Source organism: Rhincodon typus, chromosome 21 (genome assembly GCF_021869965.1).
Source record: "Rhincodon typus isolate 14 chromosome 21, sRhiTyp1.1, whole genome shotgun sequence".
NCBI lineage: Eukaryota > Metazoa > Chordata > Chondrichthyes > Orectolobiformes > Rhincodontidae > Rhincodon > Rhincodon typus.
The window spans coordinates 20,995,400-21,022,084 of record NC_063352.1 but is presented as its reverse complement, the minus strand read 5'-3'; the positions used below and the strand labels follow the sequence as shown (position 1 = coordinate 21,022,084).

General features: G+C 38.8%; 1 protein-coding gene across 2 annotated transcripts in view; it reads right to left on the bottom strand.

Annotated features, from left to right (window-relative positions):
- Nucleotides 1-26,685, bottom strand: part of lmf1 (lipase maturation factor 1) — a 578,934-nt gene that overhangs the window by 48,951 nt on the left and 503,298 nt on the right. For both annotated transcript variants that reach the window (XM_048609600.1, XM_048609601.1), the window contains exons 8-9: nucleotides 21,590-21,743; nucleotides 16,675-16,858 (exon numbers count right to left, since the gene is read on the bottom strand). In XM_048609600.1, the coding sequence (XP_048465557.1) occupies nucleotides 16,675-16,858; nucleotides 21,590-21,743 (338 nt within the window). The remainder of the gene's footprint in view (nucleotides 1-16,674; nucleotides 16,859-21,589; nucleotides 21,744-26,685) is intronic.

Sequence of the window (26,685 nt, the reverse complement as noted above, 5' to 3'; positions counted from 1 at the left end):
AAGCCCCATCCACTGCTACTATATTTGCTGCATTTTCTTCAAAATGCATCAAGTTAAAACTATATTTACCTGTCATGCTAGCCACAGAGAGCAATCACTTACTTGCAACACCAAAACAGGAACGTTTCCAATTGGATAGAGGCAATTCAGTTAGTATAGTCACAATGTCCATGTTAGGAAACATATGTTAAAACAGAAGACAGAATGAAAACTTGGATTTATGTGTGGTCTTTCAATACCTCACCACATTAAAAAGAGCAAATTGTGTACTTTTCAAGTGGATTCACTCTTGCAATTTTCCAAAATGCAGCAGCCAACCTGTGTAGAGGAAGCTCCTACAAAGAAAACAATAAAATAATCTGCTTCTTCTATGAATTTCAGTTAGATGAGCAACAAATATTGGCCAAATGTCTGAGCTGAACTCCCTTTGTCTCCTTCGAAACAGTGCCTTTCATATCCACCTGAGATTCAGGGCCTACAAAATACCTTGCTTGGAAATATTATCATGAGTTGATATAATTTCTAACGCAAAATATTTAACATAGTCATTGCAACCGAGTGGTGTTAAGGTCTTTCCTTATAGGAAAGGAAATACATTTTCAAAGCAGCTGATCCACGGCAACTTCAATTGACATTAACAGAGGGCTAGAAACAGATCACCAATAACATCTGTTGCAAAAAGAAATTAAGGCAGCTCAAAGAGGAGACTGAAAATGGCTCCATTTAAAACATCTTTGTCATTGTGCATTTCACAACCAATGGTAATCAACTTTTGGCACAACCATATTTTCATATTTATGAGATTTTGGAAGTTCACTTCCAAGCCTCAACAAGCTATTTGATTTCACTAGCAAGAAAATAGGCTATCACTAATTTCCTTTTGTTTAATCTTTAAAGTTGGCCAATACTGTTATCATGATTTCACTCTCCAGCCCAAATCTCTCACTTTTTCAAAAAATGACTTTTAGCTCAGCCTCACTTAGATAATGCTACATTTACCAAAGATGTGGCAGGTTAAATGGCCCCTTTCAGTTCTTCATTACAAGAATAGTTGTATATACGTCAGGATACTTTGGAAGTCATTTTGTCTTCACTATATCAGTGGTAAATTGGTCGATCACTGGAAATGAAAATTTGCACGGGTCTTGTAATGGCCAAATGAGCCTGTTCTGCCAGCATACTGCCCAGAAAATGCAGGTGAAATTTTAATGCATAATATTCATTTTCATAAATGAAATTGGGAAACCACAGCAGCACCTTACAGATCAATACAGCAGCAACGACTTCAGCAGTTGGACTGCACATTTTTCAAGGTCGACGCCTACGCACATCAGCCAAGATTGACAATCAAAGATTAGCATCAAAGGGACAGCTGCCTTGAGAAAGTTTTCAGTAAGTCTATTAAATGGGACTGGAAGACTGAAAAAATGCAGAGGTCATAAGCGTCTGTGAGTCATTGACAATGTAAACAGAAACTTGGCATGAACCCTTTGCCCTTACCTTCAGTCGGTGAATTCTATAAATGTCCAAACTGCCCATTCATTGTAGGCAGCATGTTGTGAACAGGCCTGAAACAAAGCCTATTTTACTAAAAAGAAATTTAGTGAATTACATAAGTTGGTGACAGGGAAGGGGTAGAAACTTGTCCTGTTGCTCCACTGTAGTAAACATCATACCAGGAATTTTTTTGACAGATAGAATTTTGCCTCACACTATTTTGGTGTAAATAACAGTAGAGATGAAAAATTAACAAAGTGACATTAAAAAAACATATTAGTGAAGTAAGCCCATGCAGTCCTTTGTAAGCCAGCTCACATTTGAGTAATGATTGTGAGAAGTGTTCCCTTTCTCTTCTTCAAATCCGTATTGTTGAACTATTTGCTCAATCAAGAATCAATCTGAATCCTTGTTTAATGGGTTGACTGAATTAGCAGGCATTACAAGAACTTTCAAGGGTTGATGCTCTACTTCCACATCTGTACTTATGAAGAAGCCCCTTCAGTGCCACGCCATGGAAAAACACAGACATTTTGGTGTGGACTTTTGGGCTATCAGGTTAACTACTCCAAGCAGAAGACACTGAGGTAAAATTTATATCTTTTTCTGTTCATGGCAAAATTTAAAATATGTCATTTAAAATAAATTTACTAAATGAATAGCAGAAATCTTGCCCCATTATTTTTTTTTGCTCCCTTTGGTATATAGCGGGTCAGAGGGAGTTTGTTACACTTTCCCACTTAAGGCCTTCAGTATTGGTGCAAACATGGCCAGGTCAAGTGAAGAGATTTAGATGTAAAGTATCCCCTTCTTCTCTCATCTAATAAGATGTCTCAAACAACAATACTTGATTCCCATTTTGGTTCCGATTGTTTCACGTTATCTTGTCTTGGGTCAAAATGCCTCTCCGCCTGCTAAAAATGCATCACAAGAGTTCAAAAAAACCATGAGAGTGGTGAGAAGGTGGAACTGAGGGCTACACGTAGATGCGTTTAAGGGGAAGTTAGATACTAGACAAAGAAAGCAGGCTTATTTGGAGCATAAGCCTGCCATTTGACCAGTAGGGCCAAATGGTATGTTTCTGTGTTTTATGCAATTCATCCAATGTTTTACGCAATTAATCCAATGTTTTACCTGTAATTTTGCAGTTTAATTTATTAAATTAAGTAAACCTTATGGAGAAACTTTATCAATGCAAATGCTGAACTAACCTTGGCATATAAAACTGAAAAGTTTTACCACAGAGAAAATTCCAACTTAGAGCTTCAACCATTCATAGAGGCCATTCACTTTAGTCTGCACCTTCCTTTGAGAATCCAGTTTTCTATCACAAGCATAATGCTCCATCTGCAACTGTGTCACCCTCTTTACAGTAATTTTTCCTGCATTCTAGTGAACCTTATACTGAAAAAAACTAATACATAAAGGATTTCCCATGAATGTCAGTTTCTAAAAGCTTTCCAATTACACAAGGAAACTACACACATGGGTGCCAGATTCTCCAGAAATGCTTATTTTCTTGGATAATCTTGCCAACTATTTTGCTACAACATTGTAGACTGCTTATTATCTCAATATCTGAGAGGCAGCAGGGATTTAAGGAATGATGAGAAGAATGGGAAATGAAATGAAATGTGACAGGAGTAAAAAAGACAGTGACAGAAAATGCAAGACAAAGAAAAATACGAAAAGAAAGAAAATGTCTATGTGGAGAAGCAGCAGCAGGAAGGCAAACATGAGGAACGAAGAAAAGGAAGAGCGAATAAAGCAAGCACTATGGATACAACTGTTGATGGTTTTCTTGTACAAGTCAAGAACATACCAAATAAAGTGTAGAAATCCTTTGATACTTCCATACCTTTTCAGGGCTGGAGTATAAGAACTTGTCAACTTTGGCAGGAAGAACAGAAGAGCAGCATATTATTTAAATGGAGGTTGTAAAACTCTGCAGTACATAGAGATCAGTGCCTTGATACATGAATCACACAAAGTTAATATGTTGAATGCAGCAACTGATTAGGAAAGCAATTGAGATGTTGCCATTTACTGCAAAGGAATGAATACAAAGCAAGGCCATCGTACTACAGCTGGTCAGGGTATTGATCAAATTGTATCTGCAGTACTGTGTGCTGCTTATTTAAGAAAGGAATAATTGTTTTGGAAGCAGTGAAAAGGTTCGCTTGATTGATTCTCGTAATGGGCGATTTGGGGGAGGGTTCGTTGTCTTATGAGGAAATGTTAGATAGGCTAGCCTTCATTTGACTTGAATCATCATTGACCTTATTGAAATATATAAGATCCTAAAGGAAACTGACAGGATGAATACCAAAAGGACGTTACCACTTATGGGAGAGACTAGTATTAGGGTGCACTATTTAAAATAAGTGGTCTTCCATTTAAGACAAAAAAAAGCAAAGCACATGGCTACTAATAAATGCACTCTATCTTAAATAGTTAAGTTCAAGATAATAAATGTATAATTATTTGTAACCCAAACCAGACTTTTTAAATTACATGGCATTCCATAGCCATTTAACTTACACTCCTAATAAGCCCTAGACAGATACTTATCAAAAATTGGAAGATTAAGCACTAGATCTGAGCTTATTTTGCTGATAATTTGTATAAGGATTGATGTTTCTCAGATGTTTGCTTACACCTGGAAAGGTTTCCCCTCGAACCTCCTCCAACCCGTTCTTATGGCTGCAAACTGCTCAACTCAGGTGCCGCTAGCCTCTTAGTTGAATCCTTGGGTGAGAACCCATTTGATTCTAAAGTTCTTTTTCTGTGGAATTCTACATTTAGAATCTCTGTCCCTGCTTGGCTATCCCAGAAATTCAAATCACCATGAAGAGTCCTTCCACTGACATTTTAACTATAATGCATGTCTTGCTGAATTTCGAATCCATCCAATTCCTTGTTAAAGGTGTCTATTTTCTACTCTAGAGTGCTGAAATTTATTCCCATTAATGATTGAATTAATTTCTTGTGTAACATACAGCCAAGCCTAGGTTTGGAATAGTGTAAAGAAGCAGCATAGCCATTTATATGGAACAGATGAAAGCTAATCAAAGATTGCAAGTTTTATAAGAGTAAAAGAAAACTACTACAAATGTTGGAAATGTGAAATAAAACAGTAAATGCTGGCAAAACTCAGCAAAAGAGTTTAACATTTTGAGTCCGATGTGACTCTTCTTCAGTGAGCAGTAAATATGGCAGAGTGGCTTATGGAAAGTATAAGTGAGGACAGTGAGGATGGAGGAGGTAAAAGGTCAACTATAACACCTTCTGCAATTGCATGGAAAGGCACCGTGGGTCAGAGATGGATCAGGGTGTTGAGGAGGGAATGGTCCCTTGGGAATGCTGAGAGACAAAGGCAAGATGTTTGATGGTAGAATCATGATGTAAATGGTGGAGATGGGAGAGGATGATTCTTTGAATGCAGAGGCTACTAGGGAAAAAGGGGGGAGCTGGGGAGACCCATCATGGTTTTGGGAGGGACGGGAAGGATAAGGGCATAAGTGAGGGAAATGAGTCAGACATGGTTGAAGCTCATGTAAATCACAGTGGGGGAGGAATCGTCAGTTGAGAAAAAGGAAGACGTCAAAAGCACCATAATGGAAGGTAGCATCATTGGAATAGGCATGAAAGAAACAGAGAAACTGAACACCTGGAATGGAGGCCTACATGAAACAGTAAATGTAGTTGAAGTAATTGTGGAAGTCATTGAGTTTGTAAAGAAAAGGAGGAGTCAGAGATTAATCCAGTGAAAATGAGAGAAATTGTAAGTAACTTTGATGAATTTTCAGATTCTGGAAGAGAGCCAGAAGTTGCACCAATACAGTCATTGATGTACTGGATAAACACTAGTGGGAGGTGGCTCTAAGCAGGCCTAGAACAAGGAATGTTTCACATATTACACAAAAATCCAGACATATCTAGAGCCCATCCGAGTGGCCATAGCCACACCATTTATTTGGATAGAGTGACATAACTTGAGGGTGAAATTGTGCAATAAAAGAATAAGCTCAGCCAAGTGGAATTACTGGACTGGGACTGTTTAGGTCTCCATACATTGAAGACATGGAGGGATTGTATGTCCATAGTCATAAAGTGGTTGTTAGGGCCAGGAAACTGAAACTTGTTGAAATAATATAGCATGCCAGGAGAATCACAAATATAGGTAGGAAGAAACTTGACATGAGAAGAAAAAATAGAGTTAAGATAGGAAAAAGTAAGCTCTGTAGGCTGGAACAGGGTGAAACAACAGGTCTGTCAGTACAATTCCGTTTCCAGATTTTAGGAACAAAGTAGAAACGGGATACATATGGATAAGGAACTGTAATATAGAAAGCTATGGAAGGAAGATCTCCAGACGAGATGTGGTCAGTGACAGTCCCAGAAATAATGGCTTGAAGTTCAGTAATGGGTCATGGTCCAGAGGGAGGTAGGAAAAAGTGGCCGAGAGTTGACGCTCAGTCTCTGCAAGGTTGAGGTTAGTACGTCAGGTGATAACAGCACCACCTTTTTCAGCAGGTTTAATAACAAAGTCAAGGCTATACCTGAGAGAACAGAGTACAACAGGTTACAGTGGATAAGGTGAGCAGAGAAATTAAAGTTGCCAATGTCATGTTGACAGTTCTCAATGAACAGATCAAGAGCAGTCACATGGCTAGAATCCAGCGATACTTTTCAACTTTCACAGTAGTTTGCTTTTGTAATACAATAAAGAACTTGCATTAACATACATCTGTCAAAACCTCAAAGCATGTTCCAGCTAATGAATTGGTTTGAAGTGCTGTCAGTTTTTACCAGCTAGTGAGATTCCATACCTGGGCAGACAATAAGTGGAAGCCCAGGGGCACAGAATAGCAACTATACCATGAACCACAAATGAAATAGAACACCTCAAGCAAAATGAATTATATACTGCTCTAAAGCAAATCTACCTGGCCAAAACACAAATATACCCCTAGAAGAGTTTTAATTCAAACTAAATAGAACAATAATATGTAAGATTCATTTTCTCACACACACACAATTCTAGCACCTCCACGGTAGTTAATACTGATTTGTGTAAATGACCCTATACTGACATGAAAAGAGCTCCAAATTGTTTCAATTAGTTACTTGGAAATGGCCATATTGGACTACTGGAGAGCAAGAAGACACGGAATTAAAACACTTCTTGCATGTGAAATTTTAAACAAATGGAACCTGCTACAAAGAAATGGCTCAAGGCTGCACTGTTGCAATTTATTACAATATCCTACAAATCTCTTGCACACAGGCTTTCAGCAGTCATAACATTTCCATAATATTCATATGTGAAACAAAATCCAGTTTCTTGTTGAATATATCCATTTTCCAACCTAGTTTGTTGTCATTTACCAGCCTACGTATGTGTTGTTTTATGATCCCGTTGAGGTCCATTTATTTTTTTAAAAAAGTGCAAACACCCAACAATTAACTGACAGGATTATGCCACAAGAATTCATGTCTTTTAACAAAATAAACATTATTGTATATATAAAGCAGAATTAAACGAATCAAACATCCGTAACATAACACAACAGCTTGTCAGGATTTAGTCTATAAATGCAGTTCTACATTTTATTCCCCCAAGAGTTCACAAACCTTACAATTTCTTAAAGATCATTGACTTTTCCTATAACCAATCCAAAAACATATGCCACAGCCCTTTGGAATTTATTTTAACTTTCCTTAATATGCCAGAAGTTCCTTAAGGTACAAACTGTAATGGGATATTTGCATGAACATTTGGTTAAACAATCCAATCTTCTTTAAAGAGCTCAAAACTATTCAAGTTGACTGCTTTCTACCAAAAAACTCTTTTTTTCTACTGGCCGTAAACTAGACCAAATCTTCCAGCTGCATTTCCCTCACAAAACAAACTTGGTTTGTTTGTTTCTGTCAGCAAGTACGCACAGATAAATTAAACAAACGAAGCTTCAAATCGACATGTTCTGAGGAAGGGTCACTGGACCCGAAACGTTAACTCTGATTTTTACTTCACAGGTGCTGCCAGACCTGCTGAGCTTTTCTAGCAACTTTGTTTTTGTTCCAAGCTTCAAACCAAGGTTCCACATTAAATCATTTATTGCAATATGGCTTACTTTAGAATGACCCAAATATGAATGCACATGAATTCTCTTTCCTTCAACACAACTCTTTGATTCTGCAACTTGTATAAATTATTTGTAATGCTACTAGAATTTCATGACTTTTTCATTAGAATCCCTGGCTCCATTGTAACTTTAGAAATGGATCATTCATTGTTCGTGGCTTTTATTATCATTAATTCTGATCTTGCAGGACAAAAATAAGTTAGTTTTTAAGTATAACAAATGTAAGCTAGTTCGAGAAGCACTTACATCAGAAAGCTTATTGTTTCTCTATTTGCCTCCATTTATCTAAAGTTAAATTTTAGTTCCCAATACTAAAAGTTATATTCTCAACTATATAAACCTGAACTAAATTTTCACAACGCTTGAAATAACGGTCCATGTTAAATACAGCCCAACCTAAGTTTAGAAGATTTAAGAAAGGCAGCACAATTATTTAGTAAAATTAAGGTACAGATAAATCTAAGAATGAAGAGATCTCTACAATGGAGGAGTTGACTCATTTGACAACAGCCCTGTCGTGTTGCAATCTATTACTCCTTGGCCTCTGTGTATTTTGGTGGATCATCCTGAAATATGTAAACAAAGTAGTTACCATCAGCTGTTTGAATCACATCTCCAACCCAACAATGTGATTTGTTTGATTGCATCATATGTAATTCCTCAGTTCCTGAAGAAATCCATGCCTGAATGCAGCAAAGACCTGGACAACATTCAGGTTTGCACTATTAGGTAGCAAATACCATTTCTCATCACTCAAGTTCCAAGAAATAACCACCTCCAACAAAAGAGAATCCAGCAAACTCCCTTGATGTTCGACTGTATTACCTTTACTGAAGTTCCAATATCAATATTCTAGGTGGGGTGAGGCTGGCAGAGGAGGATAGTGGTGACGGGATTGCCATTGACCAGAAGCACAACTAGTTCAGCCTAAAAATAGTGTGGCTACATCAGCACTTCAGAGACTGGTAATTCTGCAGTGAGGAACACTTTAATTCCTCTCCTAACTCTTCAATGCCTGTCTTTTGGTTACAAGGAGCAAGTCAGGAGCATGACGGAATAGTTTCTACTGTTTGAATGAGTGCAGTTACAACAGTCAAGAAACTCAACATCATCATGTCTCTTTTAACAACATTATCCACACAGGTGTGACCCCCTACCACCTAGAAGGACCAGGGTAGCTGACACATGGTAACACCAGCACCTGCAAGCTTCCCTGTTAGCCACACATCATGCTCACTTGAAACTTTATCACCATTCCTTCACCATCGATGTGTCAAAATCTTGGAACTCCTTTTGTAAGCACATGGACTTCAGCGGTTAAATCCAATCTTAGAAGAATAATAAATGGTGAATTTTCCAGTGATGATCTGAAAATTTGGTTTAATAGGGAGTGTAATGACCAATGACTTGAGATATTTGACAGGATAATGATGGACATGGATTGGAACATTATGAGGCTACTGCAGTATTGCGTGGGATTGTAATATTAAATACTCTGAAAATCTCCGTGTTCTCAAGAAGGGTCACTGGACTCGAAACATTAACTCTGCTTTCTCTCCACATATGCTGCCAGACCTGCTGAGTTTCTCGAGCAATTTCTGTTTCAGATTTCGAGCATACACAATTCTGTTTTATTACACTGAAAATCTGTTTCGGTTTGGGAAGATAGCACTGTATAATCAGGGGTAAGTTGTTTTGCAGAAAGTCAATACAACATTGCATATAAGAGAAACAAAACGGAAACAAACAAGGAGGTGAAACGTTTGTGAGAAAGAAAGCAAATAAAGAACTTGCTGCTTTTCGGCACTTTCACAATCACCATGTCCCCAAATGTTTCACGGCAAGTTAATTATTTTTATTCAAAACTGATCATTGTTACATCATTAAATGCAGCTATCAGTTTATGAGTAGTAATTGTTACAAAGCCACTTCACCTTTAATATTTCTTTGAGGATTACGTTTTGAAGCATTGTGGAAAAATGGGCATATTTCAAGTTTTGTGAAAATACCTAGAGTGGTTTCTTTAAATGAGATTGTTGAAAGGCCAATGTGGACTTGAGAGTTTTCTTTAAACAAGGCTTCCCTGAAATCACCCAACTAGTGACAGTGGTTTGCTTTGCTGTAGCCCCTGCAAGCTATTTTGAATAGTGATTGGATGGATAGTGCTTTTTTTTACCTGAAGTTAGTTGGGGACAAGAATCTGCAAGGAAAGGTTGCCCAGCTGATCCCTCCTATTTCTGAAAGAATCCTTTTGTTGAGTTTAGGGTGAAACTAATTAGTTCTTCTGAAAGAGCAATTAGAGAAACTTCTCAATATTGTAATTCCTGAGCAAGCTAGGTCTGACAGACTCCAGAGACAACTATGCATTGATAGTGACTTGACAACATTTGCTAGAACATCACAGCAAAAACTTTGGACTATTCTAAGCCTTATCTTTTTTATCTGTTTCAAGAGTTACCCATTGGCCAAAGTTATTTTGTTGTGAAAGTTATTTGCGAAGAAGTCTAATTTTTCCTGAAGTTTATGCTTGTATTTGTGCACGGGTTGTGGAATATTTTGGAAGCATGACATGTACACTTCTATATTACTATGTGAAACAATTGTTGTATCTTTATTGAATAGATCTGTTTTGGTAATAAATCAAATTAGGTTTGTTAAGAAACTTGGTTGATAGATCCTAATAAGGTACACAGTTGACAATCTTGGTAACTGGGAAATGTATGTTTAATTTATGTAGTGGGACCAGAGTGACAGTGTGCTTGGTCATAGCTTGAGATAAATGACAAATTAACCTGTTAAAGAAAGGCTTGTATTTATGTACCTTTCACAATCTCAGGACTTCCGAAAATATTTTACAGATGATGCAGTATGTTTGAAGTGGTGCCACTGTTGTAATATAGGAAAAAACAACAGCTATTTTGTGCAGAACAAGGTTCCACAACCAACAATATAATAATGACCAGATAATCTAATTAATGAGAATAATTACAGGACTTTGCTGAGGCCACTTTTGGATTTCTGGACTTAATTCTGGTCTCCCTGCTATAGGAAAGATGATGTGAAATTTGAAAGGATTCAGAAAAGATTTACAAGGACGTTGCCAGACTTGGAAGATTTGCGCCATAGGGAGAGGCTGATTAGGCTGGCATTAATTTACCTGGAACATCTGAGGCTGAGGGGTGACCTCATAGAGATTTATAAAATCATGAGGGGCATGGATAGGGTGAAAAGGCAAGGTCTCTTCCCTATGGTAGGGCATAGGTTTAAGGTGAGAGGGAAAAGATTTAAAAGGACCCAAAGGCGAACTTTTTCACACAGAGTGTGGTGCGTGTATGGAATAAACTGCCAGAGGAAGTGGTGGAGGCTGGTACAATTACGACATTTAAAAGGCATCTGGATGGGTATATGAATAGGAAGGGTTTAAAAGGACCAAATGCTGGCAAATGGGACTAGATTAATTTAGGATATCTGGTCGGCATGGACAAGTTGGACCAGAGATCTGTTTCCATGTTGTATATCTCTATGACTTTAATGGTTGATAAATATTAATGAGGATAGTAGGGTAACTTCACTAAGCTGTTTCAAATCAAACTTATATAATTTATTTAAACAAGTAAATGCCATTGAATCATTTATATTCACCTGAGAGGGCAGACTGACTTAACACCTCATGTGAAAGACAGAATTATTAGCACTGCAGCACTCTTTCAGTACTACATAAAGTAACACGCAGTAATTCATGTAAAAATTGCTTATGCTCAGTTTCAAAAGAAACAATAAAGCAAAAGTGAAAGAAAAATGCTGTATGCATTTATCCTTGCATCAGTGTACAATGTTACTTATGTTAAATCCAGGGACAAATGTGCAGAAGAAAAAAAAATTTCTTTTAAAGAACATTTCACTGATAAGCAGTATACTTAATGCCTGAACTTGTGTTTTGTTAATGTTTTCAACACACTTGCCTTGAACTTCTGGCTTTCTCTTCACTTAAAACCACCAGTCTGATGTATAATAAAACAAATGACATGTAAGAAGTTGTCATTCACTGACAGATGCCAAGACCATCAATCAGCAGATTTTTCTTTTAGGATAGGGCGTTAGTTACAGTAAACATTTGGAAAAGATTTTCAGAAGCAGTTGGTGAAATAAAGTGTCAGGTGCTGAGCAAAGTTTATAGAAAGATGCCCTGTCAGATCCAGAAGTGATGGAAAATGTACTTCCCGCCTAAATTTTTTGGACCTTCTCAATCCGAGACACAACATGCCGTCTGGCCAGTTTATTCAAGAAATATGAAGTTACCATTATGCAATTCTATGCATGCTGTCTACACTAGAGTACTCCAGTCTTCGCAGGTAAAAGTTAAGACTGTGTCAGAAGTTTAAAATACTGACAAGTGTTATATACATTTCCCTTTAGAATGAGATTTTTGTCATTACCTCACTGTACTCCACATCACTACAACATTACATAAAGTACAATAATCTTTGCAGTTATTACTAAACCTCAACTGGAGCAGATAGACACAACAAAACATTGCACTTGCTAGGATAGTTGAAATAGCTGTAAATACATATACTGATTCTAAGGTTTTGGAGTACATTTGTAGCTCGGATTGTGGGTGTTGAGGGTGGTTGGCTCGCCGAGCTGGTTTCTTGTTTCGCAGACGTTTCGTCACCATGCTTGGTAACATCCTCAGTGCAGGCTCCAATGAAGCGTCGGTGTGTGTTCCCACCTGGTTTTTAAACTCTGGGGTCTGTTGAGATGGATTGCCTTACTTCTGGTTTTCCTTCTTAGTGGAATGTATATAGGGTTGAGTTCAATGTGTTTATTAATAGCATGCTTCGTGGAGCGCCAGGCTTCTAGGAATTCTTGTGCCTATTTCTGCCTAGCCTGTCCCAGGATTTTGGTGTTGTCCCAGTCGAAATGATGGTTCTCTTTATCCATGTGGATTGAGATGAGTGAGTATTGGTCGTGTCTTTTTGTAGCCAGTTGGCGTTCATGTACCCTTGTTGTTAGTTTCCTTCCTGTTTATCCGATGTAGTGTTTCTCGCAGTCTCTGTAGGGGATCTTATAGATGACATTGGTCCTGTCCATGGCGGGGAGTGGGTCTTTAGTTCGGGTGAGCAGTTGTCGTAGGGTTGACGTGGGTTTGTGTGCCACTCTGATGCCCAGTGGTCGTAGGGGTCTTGTACTTGGTTCCGATGTGTTCCTGATGTAGGGTAGTGTGATGAGTGTGTCGGGGTGTGTAGTATCTTTCTGATGTTGTTCGTGCAGGCACCTTCTGACCCAGTTCTTTGGATATCCATTATCCTTGAAAACCTGGAAGAGGTATTCTTCTTCCTCTTGGTGTAGTTCCGTGTTGCTGCAGTGTGTTGTTGCCCTTTTAAATAGTGTTCGCACGCAGCTTTGTTTGTGTGTGCTGGGATGGCTACTGTTGAAGTTCAGTACCTGGTCTGTGTGTGTGGTTTTTCGGTGTACCTTCGTTTGCAGTTCCCCATTTGTCTTGCGCTGTACCATGATGTCCAGGAATGGATCTGTTTGTTCTTCTCCTCCTTTCTGGTGAATTTTATTCCGGTGAGGGTGTTGTTTATAAGTTTGTGTGTCTCCTCTAGTTTGGTCCGTTTAATAATGGCAAAGGTGTCGTCTACGTCGTGTATCCATAGTTTTGGTTGGATTTGTGGAAGGGCAATCCTTTCTAGTCTTTGCATCACTGCTTCTGCTATGAGTCCGGAGATAGGTGATCCCATGGGTGTCCCGTTGATTTGCTCATATGTTTGGCCGATGAAAGTGAAGTGGGTGGTGAGGCATAGGTCCAATAGTTTGAGCATGTTGTCCTCGGAGATGATTTCACTGGGGTCTTGCTCTTGTTCCAGTAATGTTGTCATTATAATGTTTCCCTTGCTAGTAGTATGTCTATTGATGTGAATAGGGCAATGACATCAAACGATATCATGGTCTCTTCGTCATCTATCCTTATGTCTTTGATGGAGTTGAGGAATTCTTGGGCTGAGTGGATGGAGTGGAGTGACTTGTTGACTAGGTGCCTGAGTCTCCTTTGTAGTTCCCTGGCTAATCTGTGTGATGGCATGCCTGGTAGGGAGACTATGGGTGTGAGGGGGACTTCCGGCTTGTGCAAATGGAAGTATACCGAAAAGCCACACACACAGACAGGTACTGAACTTCAACAGTAAGCATCCCAGCACACACAAACGGAGCTGCGTGCGAACACTATTTAAAAGGGCAACAACACATTGCAGCAACATGGAACTACGCCAAGAGGAAGAAGCATACCTCTTCCAGGTTTTCAAGGATAATGGATATCCAAAGAACTGGGTCAGAGGATACCTTTACGAACAACATCAGAAAGATACTACACGCCCCGACACACTCATCACACTACCCTACATCAGGAACACGTCAGAACTCACAACAAGACTCCTACGACCGCTGGGCATCAGAGTGGCACACAAACCCACGTCAACCCTACGACAACTGCTCACCCGAACTAAAGACCCACTCCCCGTCATGGACAGGACCAATGTCATCTATAAGATCCCCTACAGAGACTGCGAGAAACACTACATCGGATAAACAGGAAGGAAACTAACAACAAGGGTACATGAACACCAACTGGCTACAAAAAGACACGACTAATACTCACTCATCTCAATCCACATGGACAAGGAGAACCACCATTTCAACTGGGACAACACCAAAATCCTGGGACAGGCTAGGCAGAAACAGGCACAAGAATTCCTAGAAGCCTGGCACTCCACGAAGCATGCTATTAATAAACACATTGAACTCAACCCCATATACATTCCGCTACAAAGGAAAACTGGAAGTGAGGCAATCCATCTCAACAGACCCCAGAGTTTAAAAACCAGACGGGAAAACACACCAACATGTCATCGGAGGCTGCACTGCAGATGTTACCAAGCATGGTAACGAAACGTTTGTGAAACAAGAAACCAGCTCAGCGAGCCAACCAACCTCAACACATATACTGATTTGTGAACTTGGTACTAATTATCTCTTGTGCAGCAGTTCATTTTTCACTAACTTTCTCCTGAACAAGATGAACAGTTGATTGTGATTTTTGATTTTAGAACGGGGTTGCAAATGCTGATGTTTTTGAATCCATCAATCTATTTAGAAATAAATGTCGTCGAATTCAAACATTTCACTGAGCTGCAGATTGGGTGCGATCCAAATGAACACTGGGAGCAGGTTTGAGGGGCTGAATGGTCTCTTTCTGTTCATATGAGACTTGGGTTTGAACTGCTTGGGGTCCTTGGCAATAGTAGCCCTAACTCAGGTCTTCAGGACAAAAGAAGGCATAAGAAAGATACAAAAAAGCTGAAGAAAAATGAAATAAGCCACTAGATTTAGGGAATTTTAAATGAAGATAATGCTAGCATGTTTAACAGAAACAACTTAACGTTTGAAAAATGCATTTGAATGGATGACTATTTAAACTAACACACAGAGCCACATAAAACAGACATAAGAAATACCAAGGCAGCTGAACTTTTGTCAAAGAGATACGATTTAAGGACCACCTTAGGAGGAAGAGTGAGAAGTTCACAGATATGGGCATCATCAGTTGAAGGAACAGCAAGCAATGGTACAGTAATTAAAATCAGGGGTGGGAAAAGACCAGAATTAGAGGACTGCAAAAATTTTGGAGAAAGAAGTCACAGAGACAGGGAGTGGTGAAGCCATGAGGGACTACAATACAGAATACAGATTCTTAGGTCTAACAGGCAACCTTTAAAACTTACATCAAGGGTAACTCTGGTAATTAAACATTACTTGAGGATCTGCATTTTTGGTGGGCAGTGGCTTTCTGAGCTGTTCTTATCATGCCACTCAAATGCACAGGGGTGGTGACAGCCTCGTGGTATTATCGCTGGACGATTAAATCTAGAGACCAGGTAATATTCTGGGGAACCTGGGTTCAAATCCTGCCACGCAGATGGTAGAATTTGAATTTAATTTTAAAAAAAATCTGGAATTAGGAGTCTTATGATGGCCATGAATCCATTGCCAATTGTCAGAAAAACCCATCTGGTTCACTTTTGCTTTAGGGAAGGAAACTGCCATCCTTGCCTCATCTAGCCTACCTGTGACTCCACACCCACAGTAATGTGGTTGACTCTAAACTGTTAAGGGAACAGATGGACAATAAATGGCTGGCCAAGCCAGCAACACCCACATTCCGTGAATGAATTAAAAAAAATAAAACTGTGGAGTCACATAACAAAACATTGATGGGCAAGCTGTACCTTTGGCTTGTGATGGTAATGCAGTTAGTTATTTTGTGTTTCAAAACCAAGGAAACAGAATGTTGTATGAAGTTGAAAGAATGATTCAGTTCCCTTTTGCATTGGGAAACTTCTGCCTTTCAAGACCGTGTGACTGGAGTGTTGGCACTGGGTGAAGAACCAAAGTGAGTGAGACGAATGGAACTCTTTGACCTTTGAATTTACCCTCCCTGGATTCAAATAGGCAACTCACAAGTGACTTCAGAAAGGACATGGAACAGAAAGACAGACATACCACAAGGAATAGAGCATAAAAAATTGCAAACATCAAATCTAGTAAGAAAATAAAATCAAGTGTTTGAAAAATTTGCATTTACTAAAGTAAAAACCTCTCCAATTAAGCAGCAGGTTAATGCTCATATCCATAAGCTGATGGCCTGAACCTATTGTTCCAAATACTTGCAGAAGCTAACTTTAACAGACCGAAAGACATTTAGTTATATTTGGCCCACTAGTTGACATTTGGTAGTTTTGCTTGACCTCATTCATACTGCAAGGTATTGGTAGTAATGTTATGGAAGTTGCACTCGTCTTTCTATAATTTTAAAATGATGCTGGTTCTCAGTTTATAACCCCATATATTCTTATCAGTGCGATTTTCCTGTTCAAAGTTTTAATTTGATCTCAGAAAATAAATAAGATAGCTTATTTGTTCAGCCCTCAATGACTGTTCAAACAGCCTCTCCCAACAAAACACTTGCCTGAAATGCTGCAAACCACATCAGCCAATCAAGGCGGTAATGATATGGAGTAATAATACATGGTCTCCGCTTCAAATCACCAGGTTTACATTTGAACTCGTATTCCTCCCACAATGCACTTGGGTCATTCGGATCCTGACTCACTGTTCCCTGAATTATGACTTCAGTCCGTTCCTTTGTAATACTATAGGTAAACAGAAACAAAACAAAAATTACACTGAATGATCAAAAGGATTTTTTTCTCCACTTCCATTGTCAGAATACCAATGATTGTAAAATGATCAATGCTCTGCATTAGCCTCCTCCCATCCCATTTCATGTAATCCTATCCATCATGTGTTTACCTGACCCCAAATTCTTAAATCAATTTGTTTTTCTTTTATATTACTTAAGTTGTTTGTCCATCAAAAGCTAACTACATCACTTTGTGAAAGGGCACCTGGTTGCCCAGAACAGGATGGCGCTCAATTCAAATCCTTGTGCCTAGATAGACAATTTCTATCACAGTAGTGATGGCAATGTTCCAATTGTTCTCAGTGTCTCAAAAGAGAGGGGGAGAAAACATCATCCAGCATTTCTAGATCCACTTATCATTCAGTAAATCCATTGGTGTCAGTGAGGGGTGTATTAGTTTTATCTGTTTGATATTTTCTCCCACACTACCTGTGAAAATGGCTTAACACGCACAGATATACCATGGTCTAGTGGCTATGTTACTGGACTGGCAAACAATGATCTAATAACCAGAGAGTGTGAATTCCAATCGCAAAGTAGGAGTGTGAGAATCTCAATCTGTTTAAAAAGAAAAATCTGGTAACAGAAATGTGGAACTGGGTAACTGTCATAAAAACTCAACACTGGCTTCATTAACATAATATTAGGGGAGGAAATCTGCTGTCCTTACTCAGTCTGACCTGTGTGTGATTCCAGCCCCAGACAAACATTGTTGACACTCAACTATCGAATAATGTGGCCTCACAAATCACTCATTTGTATCAAAACTGCTGAGGTTACAATATTTCAAGAGGGTCCAATACTACTCTGCCAGGCCAACCAGGTCAGGTGATATAGGCCTTTTACCCCAACAACAACTTTATGAACACTCAAACCACAGAGAACAGTCATCGTTACCCCCACTTTAAATCTTTTTAAGCTAGTGCAGTTGTAGTCAGTTTAGTTTTGACCAACCTCTACATTCACTTGATGCTATTATCTTTAGTTGATTTATCTTTAGTTGATGTATCTTTCTGAGACTCTTGTAGAATGTCTTCTTCTCTGGCATTTCAAAAGTTCATTATTTCTAGAGCTTTTCTCTTACTGACCTCTATGCCATTCGGGACTTATCTTCTTCTGTTTTGGATATAGTTAAACTAACAGTACATCTGATGTTGTAAACCTTTTTTCTCAAAATAAACTTGCATGCTTAGGAGAGGGAACAGTCTGGTGGTATTATGCTGGACTGTTACTTCAGAAACCCAGGTAATGTTCTGGGGTGTTGGGTTCAAATTCCGCCATAACAGGTGGTGGAATTTGAATTCAATAAAAATGTGGAATTAAGAATCTAATGATGACCATGAAACCATTGTCAATTTCAGAAAATCCTATCTGGGTCACTAATGTCCTTTAGGGCAGAGAACTGCTATCCTTACCTTGTGTGGACTGCATGTGACTCCAGACCCAAAGCAACTTTGGATGGGCTTGTGGGCAAAACAAATCTTCAGACATCTTGGCACTACTTTCAGAACACATCCGAAATGAAACAAAAAACTATGCCCTTAAGCACTGAGACAATAATAATAATAATATTTTTTTTTCTTTCATCACAACAACGTCTACAGTTTCCTAATCTTGCATAGCTCAAGAACCACCTTCATGCCTAATTAAATCAAGTATTTATGTATTCCCCTTTTCTCCTTGGATAAAATTTCTAGGTGGGTCAAGCCACTCCCTTTTTGCTGGTGCCAGCCAGTCATGCCAGGTAAGCAGACTGCCAGTTTTCAACTGCAGATGGCCAACAAGCACTGAAATATTTTACTGACTGCAGCTTTCTGGGCTGGCAAAGGTTAACGTTATTCCCAGCATACAAAGTGCTCCTGTAGTCAGGTGACTCACCTCATTAATGTATGAAATATGGAGTTTGTTCTAAATCTGAGTTACTAATTGGCAACACTTAGTAAATCAAAGTTGTTGGACAATTTTTAAAAAGAGCAAGTTATTTGCATCATTTGAATTATGTAAATTCAACATCTGTCATAAATTTCATTCCACTGTATATTTTTACTGTGAAGGTGATATTTTAGTGAACTTAGCTTTCAATTATGCACCATTAGTTAACATAATAAAACTGGTCAAAAAGGTTTCTCTGCTGTGCATTTCTGGACTCAAAACTTACACTGTGCAATGAACTGAACAAAGCTCCAAATTGCTTCTGGAATTTTGATCGATCGTGCCCATGGTAAATTAGTTTGGTTGTACCTCTAAGTGAGTGCTTCTGACCATGTGATGATGACTGCCCGAAATTGCCTCCACAGGACTTACCTCGCGGTGATTAGTTTGCACATAACTACAGAGGTCAACACTCTTGCAGTCCTAGCCAGTATTTTTATAAGCTAATCAAACATTCAGAGAACTATACAATACTGAAGGAGATCATTCAACCTGATAAATCTACACCAGTTCCTTCTAAGAACTCTCCAATTTAATCCCATAAGACTGTAATCCCGTCATTGACATGAAAATGTTCAATTGTGTTTTGAAAATGATGGAATTTGAATCTACTGTCCTTTTAGATGGTGCATTCCAGATTTCAAATTGACATGTTTTACGCAATGAGGGAAAATACATTAGATAATTTCTTGACCTGTGCCAAATTCATTATCATATTGCAAATCTAACAACAGTAGAATCCACAGCGACATAATTTTAAAAAAACATTACATGATGAATAAAAACATCATATTATCTGGAAGTCCAGTTAAGTCTAATAATGACTATTTTTCCCCAAGGTTGACAACAGCATTCTCCTATCTGCACAGGCTGCTACATAGATTTGAGAAGATGAATGACTTGACCTTTACTGCATAACAGCAGATGGTAAATGTAAACAGCAAATATATTTCTGTGGCCATAAAGGGGCAAATTCCCCCTTCATTCCCCACACAATTTGAATGAATCATCCGGTTCACTTTTATCCCATTAAAATAAGTGGAATGAAGATCAGAAAGATTCTACAGTGAAAGAGCGTCACCAGATTACTCGTCAGGTGAAACACCCATTGTGTCAAGTTGACGCATTAATAAAAGAAGTTTTCTCATCAAATTTTACGAGAACCCCAGTTCAAGTAATAAAACAATGAAGGCGGTGGCTATTTGGCCCACATTTCTTTGACAACTCTTTGATCATGATGTATAATTATAGCAATCCTACACCCCACTCACCCTTGCTCTTAGCTCACAGTCCTGAAATTTGTTTCATTCAATTCTATTACTAAATCTTACTATTGAATCTGCATTCATCCTTTCAAGTAGTATATTCAGATCATGAAATTTGCTTATACAGAATGTTTCATGTTGCCTCTACTTCTTTTTGCCAATTATCTGAAATCTACGTCCTCTAGTCATTAGCCCTCGAGTTGCTCTCCAGTGACAAAAAGAGATTTGATAGAGATATTCAAAATCATGAGGGGACTGGACTGAGTAGACAGGGTGAAATTATCAGAAGGTTCAAGAATCAGTGGACATCGATGTAAAATGACTGGCAAAAGAACCAGAGGCAATGTGAGGTAACACTTTGTTACAGCGTGACTAATTAGGATCTGAAATCCACAGCCTGACAGCGTGATGGAGGCAGATCCAACTGCATTTTTCAAAACCGAATTGGATAATTCTACGAAGAGAAAAAAAATTGCATTTTCCTTAACGCATGGGAGTGGGCCTAGCTGAGAAACTATCTCATGATTCTTCCCTGGAAGCAGCTGCTATATCAAAATCATTCATGATTTTAAACAATTCCATTCTTAACTTTCTGTGTACTAAAGACCACAGCTGCAGCTTCACTGGCCTGGGTACTCAATTGGCTCCTGAAGCCAATTATGAGACGATGAACAGGCGTATCTATTGATAGGATGAGAGGTAAGTTAGATGAAATAATCTGGAAATGTACGGTTCCCTGGGTTGGCATGCAGAGAGGGCATAAATTTGAGTGCCATGGCAGCAGCACCAAGCCAGTCGCCTATTCATCCCTGTTGGGGGTTTATCTGTGACTCAGAAGGCATCGGGGCCTACTTGCCTGTGGGCCGATCAATGGCAAGTCAAAGGCAGTGTGTTTTTTACAGTATAAATGGAAGCGTTCCAACTAGTCAGGCACCCTGCCTCCCTCAAGCCACAATGAACCTGGCACTGTTCTGTCTGCCCTGTTGGGCATGGCATCCTGTTCCCAGCAAAATCCTGGGTTTTACCTTTAAGCCCAGGTCTCCTCTATCTCTTCTTCAGTGACTGATTACAGTCCCAGCAGTTTGGTGGGGCTGGAAAGCTGCTGGCCATTTGCAAGACTGGCAGATGGTCCCAGCTCGAGCCATCAAATGGTCTGATGGCCTTGAAATAGCGGTGGAACACTCAATCACGTAGAGGTGGATTCACCCTGACTTCTCAGTCAGCTAGACAAGGCCATTATTCTGTGAAGAATTCCAGATGGAATAAATAAAGAGCATTCTTAAAATATGTATTCATTTCCAGGACAAACCAGTAATCAGCAAATCAGGATAAAAATTCAATCAACTTTGACTTCATTTATTATAATTCAAGGTGTCTCACACAATCAGCAATGACAGGTATAATTTAAATTCCGACTTACGACAAAATAATGCCCCTGTTAGATTACAATATTTGAAGATAAGGCAATTATTCTTGCTTCGTACCTTCCAAAGGCTCCGTAAGTGTTGACAATTCGAAGCGGATTAAAGGAAGTGTTCATCATTTGTTTTGAGCTGAGCAGGTTTATAATCACCGGTAGACTGAGGTAGGCAATAAGAACCCCAAAGGATGCATTCAGCACTTGTCGAATAAAGACACCTGAAGAAATAGATATAGAACAAAATCATTTTAGTACTTTATTGTGGGTCACAAGTATTATTTCAGATTAGGAAATTGGAATTGCTAAACAAAAGAAAGAATAAGGTACAATTCAATACCTTTTCCTATCTAGCAATTGCATGACATGATTATAGTGAGTTATTGATTAAGCATTGTAGAAATCAATCTATATCAACTAGTCTCCAAAACACCGAGGCATAACATAGGGAAAACCCACTGGTGCAAAGTCCACATCACCTTTGCTTCTCAAGTACATGACACCGTGTAGGTCAAAGTCAATCATTCCATGTGAGAAAATGAAAAGAAAGAGAAAATGAAAAGAAAGAGTAAAGGGAAAAAAGACTAAAGTGCTTCACAGCTAATGATTTATTCTTTGAAATGTAGTAACGGATCAAGCACAACAGCAGATTTTTGTACACAAGCAGAAGATCTCACAAGCCGGTCTGAGATAAGGACGAGCCATTCTATTTCTGTGGTGTTGATTGAGTCTAGGACACTGGGCAGAACTCCCCTGCTGAGTGGCAGACATGGAGTTATTTACATATTTCATCCAAGAGTGTAGAACTCCTTCAGTTCAAAGGTAAAGCCCTCTCTCATAATGAGGGGAAGAACAAAAGAAAGCCAACAACTTTATAATTTCTTTACTACTTGCGAGTAACACCAAAGAAAGACTGACAAGGTAACAGCCAGGTAAACTTTCTAATGCATTTCAAGCACTATTACTTACAGAGAACATAAGAACTATTCATAGCCAACGGGAATATGGCCCACAAACATCTAACAGAAATCCTAATATCAGTGAAATTGCTTCTCTGAATCTCTGTGTTCTCAACCTATAAGAAGCTCCTTAAGTCCTATGTCCTTGACCCATCTGATTTTGTTGATAATTGCTCAAATGAAGTGTCTTGTCACCTGTTACTTTGTTAAAGGCACTATATAAATGAAAGGAGTTATTATACGATTCCAATTTGATGTTGAGACATGAAAATAATGAACAAGTCAGATAGATAGCTGGAATGAATCACTGCCCCCTATGCTGTGTCATGTGTTTCAACTTGGACTATAGCTTGTGTTAGTAAAGGAGAACAGAAGAATGGCAGTAGCAGCTGACTAGCTCTGAAAAACCGTTGTGTCGTGAGCAGTGAGAGAACCTACGGTTCCCACATTGGGTTCATCAATTACTAATAAGATGCATTTGAGGAAAAGGAAATCCCCATTGACCCAATCATTCCCAACCCAGGGAATGTGTGGAATAATACTGACAGACCTCCCAAAATGTTTTCCATTTAAAAGCTGTGACTCAATTAAGTGCATAAAGTTCAAAATAAATGCCAACTTGCAGGAGTTTAAGTGAATGTGATATTGTTTTGAAAAGTCTTAGTCTGCAGTTGTTATCTCACAGGCTTTGGCAATGCATCTTGGTATGAAGGTCAGAGATAATAATATTCTAATCAGTCTAAAGATGCAATTAAATTGACATGGTCAACTTGGCTTTCTTTTACTCACTTCACCATTTCCTATTACTGGGGATGGTTGTTACTTGGGCAAACTTTTACAAAGATTTTAGGGTACCATGAGAAAATTTATTGCTGAGCCCTCAGGTGAAATTACATTTCTGACGTACTGGGGAAATGCCACTGCCGATCAAGTTAAATCCATTAATAGTTCTTAATAATAAGGTCTAAATAGTTACTAGTTGTCACTCAGTGAGGAGCACATTCATATCGTGAGTAAGAAGGTCAGAGGTTTCCGCATAAAATCTAAGCTAATACCCAAAGCAGTACCAAAGGATACTGCACCATTGGTAATTTTACCTTTCTGGATGAGGCATTGGACCAAGATCCTGTCTTCCCTTCCCATGGCATCATTCGATGAGAAGCAGGCGAGTCCTTGTTGTGTCTTGACCAATTCTTATCACTCAGCCAATACCATGTCAGCAGAATACCTAATCAAGTATCTCACTGCCATTTATGGGATCTTGCCATATACACATTAGCTCCTGTTTTTCCCACATTATAACATTAACTTCACTTTAAGGTACTTTATTTACCATAATGGACTTTGGAATATCCCGAGGACAGCATAAATGCAAAAGTCTCATTCATTTCCTTTCAACCCTTCTCAAAACAGTTCCTTCCCCTTTATTATGGTCTTCAGTTTTACTTCATTTTAAGGACTGTTCTTTCTTTTCATTTTGTAGCAGGTTCTAGCAAGCTTAGGCAAAGTAGATCAGGTTGACCCTCAGGGTGCCTGGGTTTGACACAATGCCATACTGAGGGGTAATGATTTTTGATCAATGTTAATTTTGTTCTATGGGCTGAAGCATATTAACTTGGATTCACTATTTTGAGCTGTAACCCAATTCACAAAGATGCCATTTTATCTTTTTCTGTGCTAACCCAGAGATCTCAAGTTCCTTGCAGCAGTTTCCTCAACTCAATTATCTTCAGCTGCTTCAGCAGTAACCTTTTCTCTGTCATAAAGTCAGGAGTGCAGATGTTTTCTGATGACTCTATCGTTTATTCTCGTTCATAACTGCTCTACAGTCTATAGCAAGAACTGAGCAGCAGTTTGGATTCAGTCAACAATTCTTGGGAACTTAAGGGTCTGGAAATCATCAACATGAACAAGAGAAAGTCAGTCGGGTCTTCATCATCTTCAATGACACCATCGCTATCTAGCAAATTTGTGAGAGTCATCACAGACCAAATGTTTAAGTGGAACACACTAACTATAACAGTAGAAATCTGAAGGGGACTCTGTAGAAAGTAGCTTACATTCTCATCCCTCAAGATGAAGTTCAGAAGTGTTGAGGAATGCTCATTACCTCTGGATGAGTACAGCCACAGTAATAGTAAAGAAGTTTGCTATCATCCTGTTCATTCAGCTGGCACCCACATCAATAAAATCCACTCTCTTGATCAGGAGCTCACCACAGCTACAGTATACACTGCAAAAGACCAAAGTTATTTTGACAGCAACTCCCTGCCCCTGCAACCTCAACCACTGGGAAGAAGAGAAGTACTGTACAAGCCTCATCACCTTAAAAATTCCCGAAGTCTTTCATCAACCCACTTGCAAATATAGCACCACTCTGTAATTATTCCTGGGTCAGTATTCTGGCGTTGTCTACATAATAAAACCATTTTCTAAACACCCTCATACATCATTATTTTGTCAGGGCATCTATGAATGGGAAATAAATGCAGCATGCCAACATCACCACACATCCTGAGAACAAAGTAAAAAAAAAGCAGAACTTAGTGCTTGTGCTTCCAAGCAGTCAAAGGTCTTCTATGTTCAGAAATATCTAGCAGGGTATGATAGATTATGAACAAGGTTTTGGAGTAGATTTGTAGCTCGGATTGTGGGTGTTGAGGTTGGTTGGCTTGTCGATCTGGTTTCTTGTTTCTTGATTATTAACAACACACACCGAGCAACTCAGTCCAACAGCTCCGCCATGGCTTCACGTAAACCTCAACCTACTTCTCCTCATTTAATCTCATCAACATATCCTTCTGTTTGTTTCTCTCGCTTATCCACCTTCCACTTAAAGGTATCCATGCTATTCTCAAGAAGTTCCAGCTCACCATTCCAACTATTCCCTTGATTAAAAATAAAAGATTTCCCCTGAATTCTCTATTAGAATATTGGTGAATTCCTGACACTAATAACCCACAGTTCTGGTCTCATCCACAATTTTTAGACTTAATTTGACTTTGTATCCTTCTGCAACTAAGACACAAAATACAGCAATTCATTCTGGGTGCATTTTGTATAGGTGGCTGCTTTAAATTTAGCTGCTGCGGATTTTATGCAACAATAATAGATATTGTTACATTATCTACAGTACAGCAGATAAAAACTGTTGCAGATTTCCTCATATCACTCTGGCCTCACAACCAAATAGCCCACTGTCCACATTCATACATTACAAAACGTGAAGGCACCAGGAGGAGTGGGGAGAAAACACCATCTCTGATACAGCTTCTTGCTTTTCTCAAAGTCCTAATATCAAATCAAAACTGCATTCTTTACAAATTGAAATCTTAGTAACTATAAAATTCAACAGTAATTACTCATTGTAACCTGAAGCAAACCTGGCTTTCACTTCATTTCAATCCAATGACATTAACATTTGGGGTCTGGTAAATTAACTTTTCCCAAAGCATAATTGTCATAAAATGAGTATTTATTAAATGCACGTTCTTGATATATTGGTCATTACAACAAAATAATGAGCCAAAGTGACAGCACGGAGCCAAGGGTTCAATTACTAGACTAGCATAGAGTACTCACTGAGTAAAAACATCCATTTAAAGTGTACTGCTTAATGACACAGGTGTTAACACACTGTTTTAATTGCACATATACTGTGACACACGTGAGCAATTACAATTTCGAAAACAATCATGCAACAATATGAAAGAAAATGTGGTGACATTATAATATGGTTGTTACACCTTAACATGTAGCAGGCATTTTTTTTCCCGAAAGGAGTAAATCAAAATGGAAGGCAACTTGGTGAACAATTAGAGGAAAGCCTAAACTTTACAGTGTAATCCATCTGATCTCATTGGGGTGACAGCAAGAACAATGCATTTTTGATTCAACAATGCTGGGCTAGAAAGTGGAAAAGCAGTCACGATAGATACAGAATGCTCACTACCTTATAACCTCCATGTGAATGCATAAGAAAGTGAGAGAAAGAATAGAAAGGACAGGCGAACATCTGTGTACATTGTGTGCATAACTAGTCAACTCCTTATAACTTGCCTCTGACATGAAGAATGGTAGAGTTACTGGAATGTACTTCATGCCACTGGTAACTGCATCTCTGAAAGCATCAACTCTTCCAGATGGATGAAAAAAAACAATAACACTCTCAGTTTTTTATCCAAATACTTTCAGTGCCTTTCAA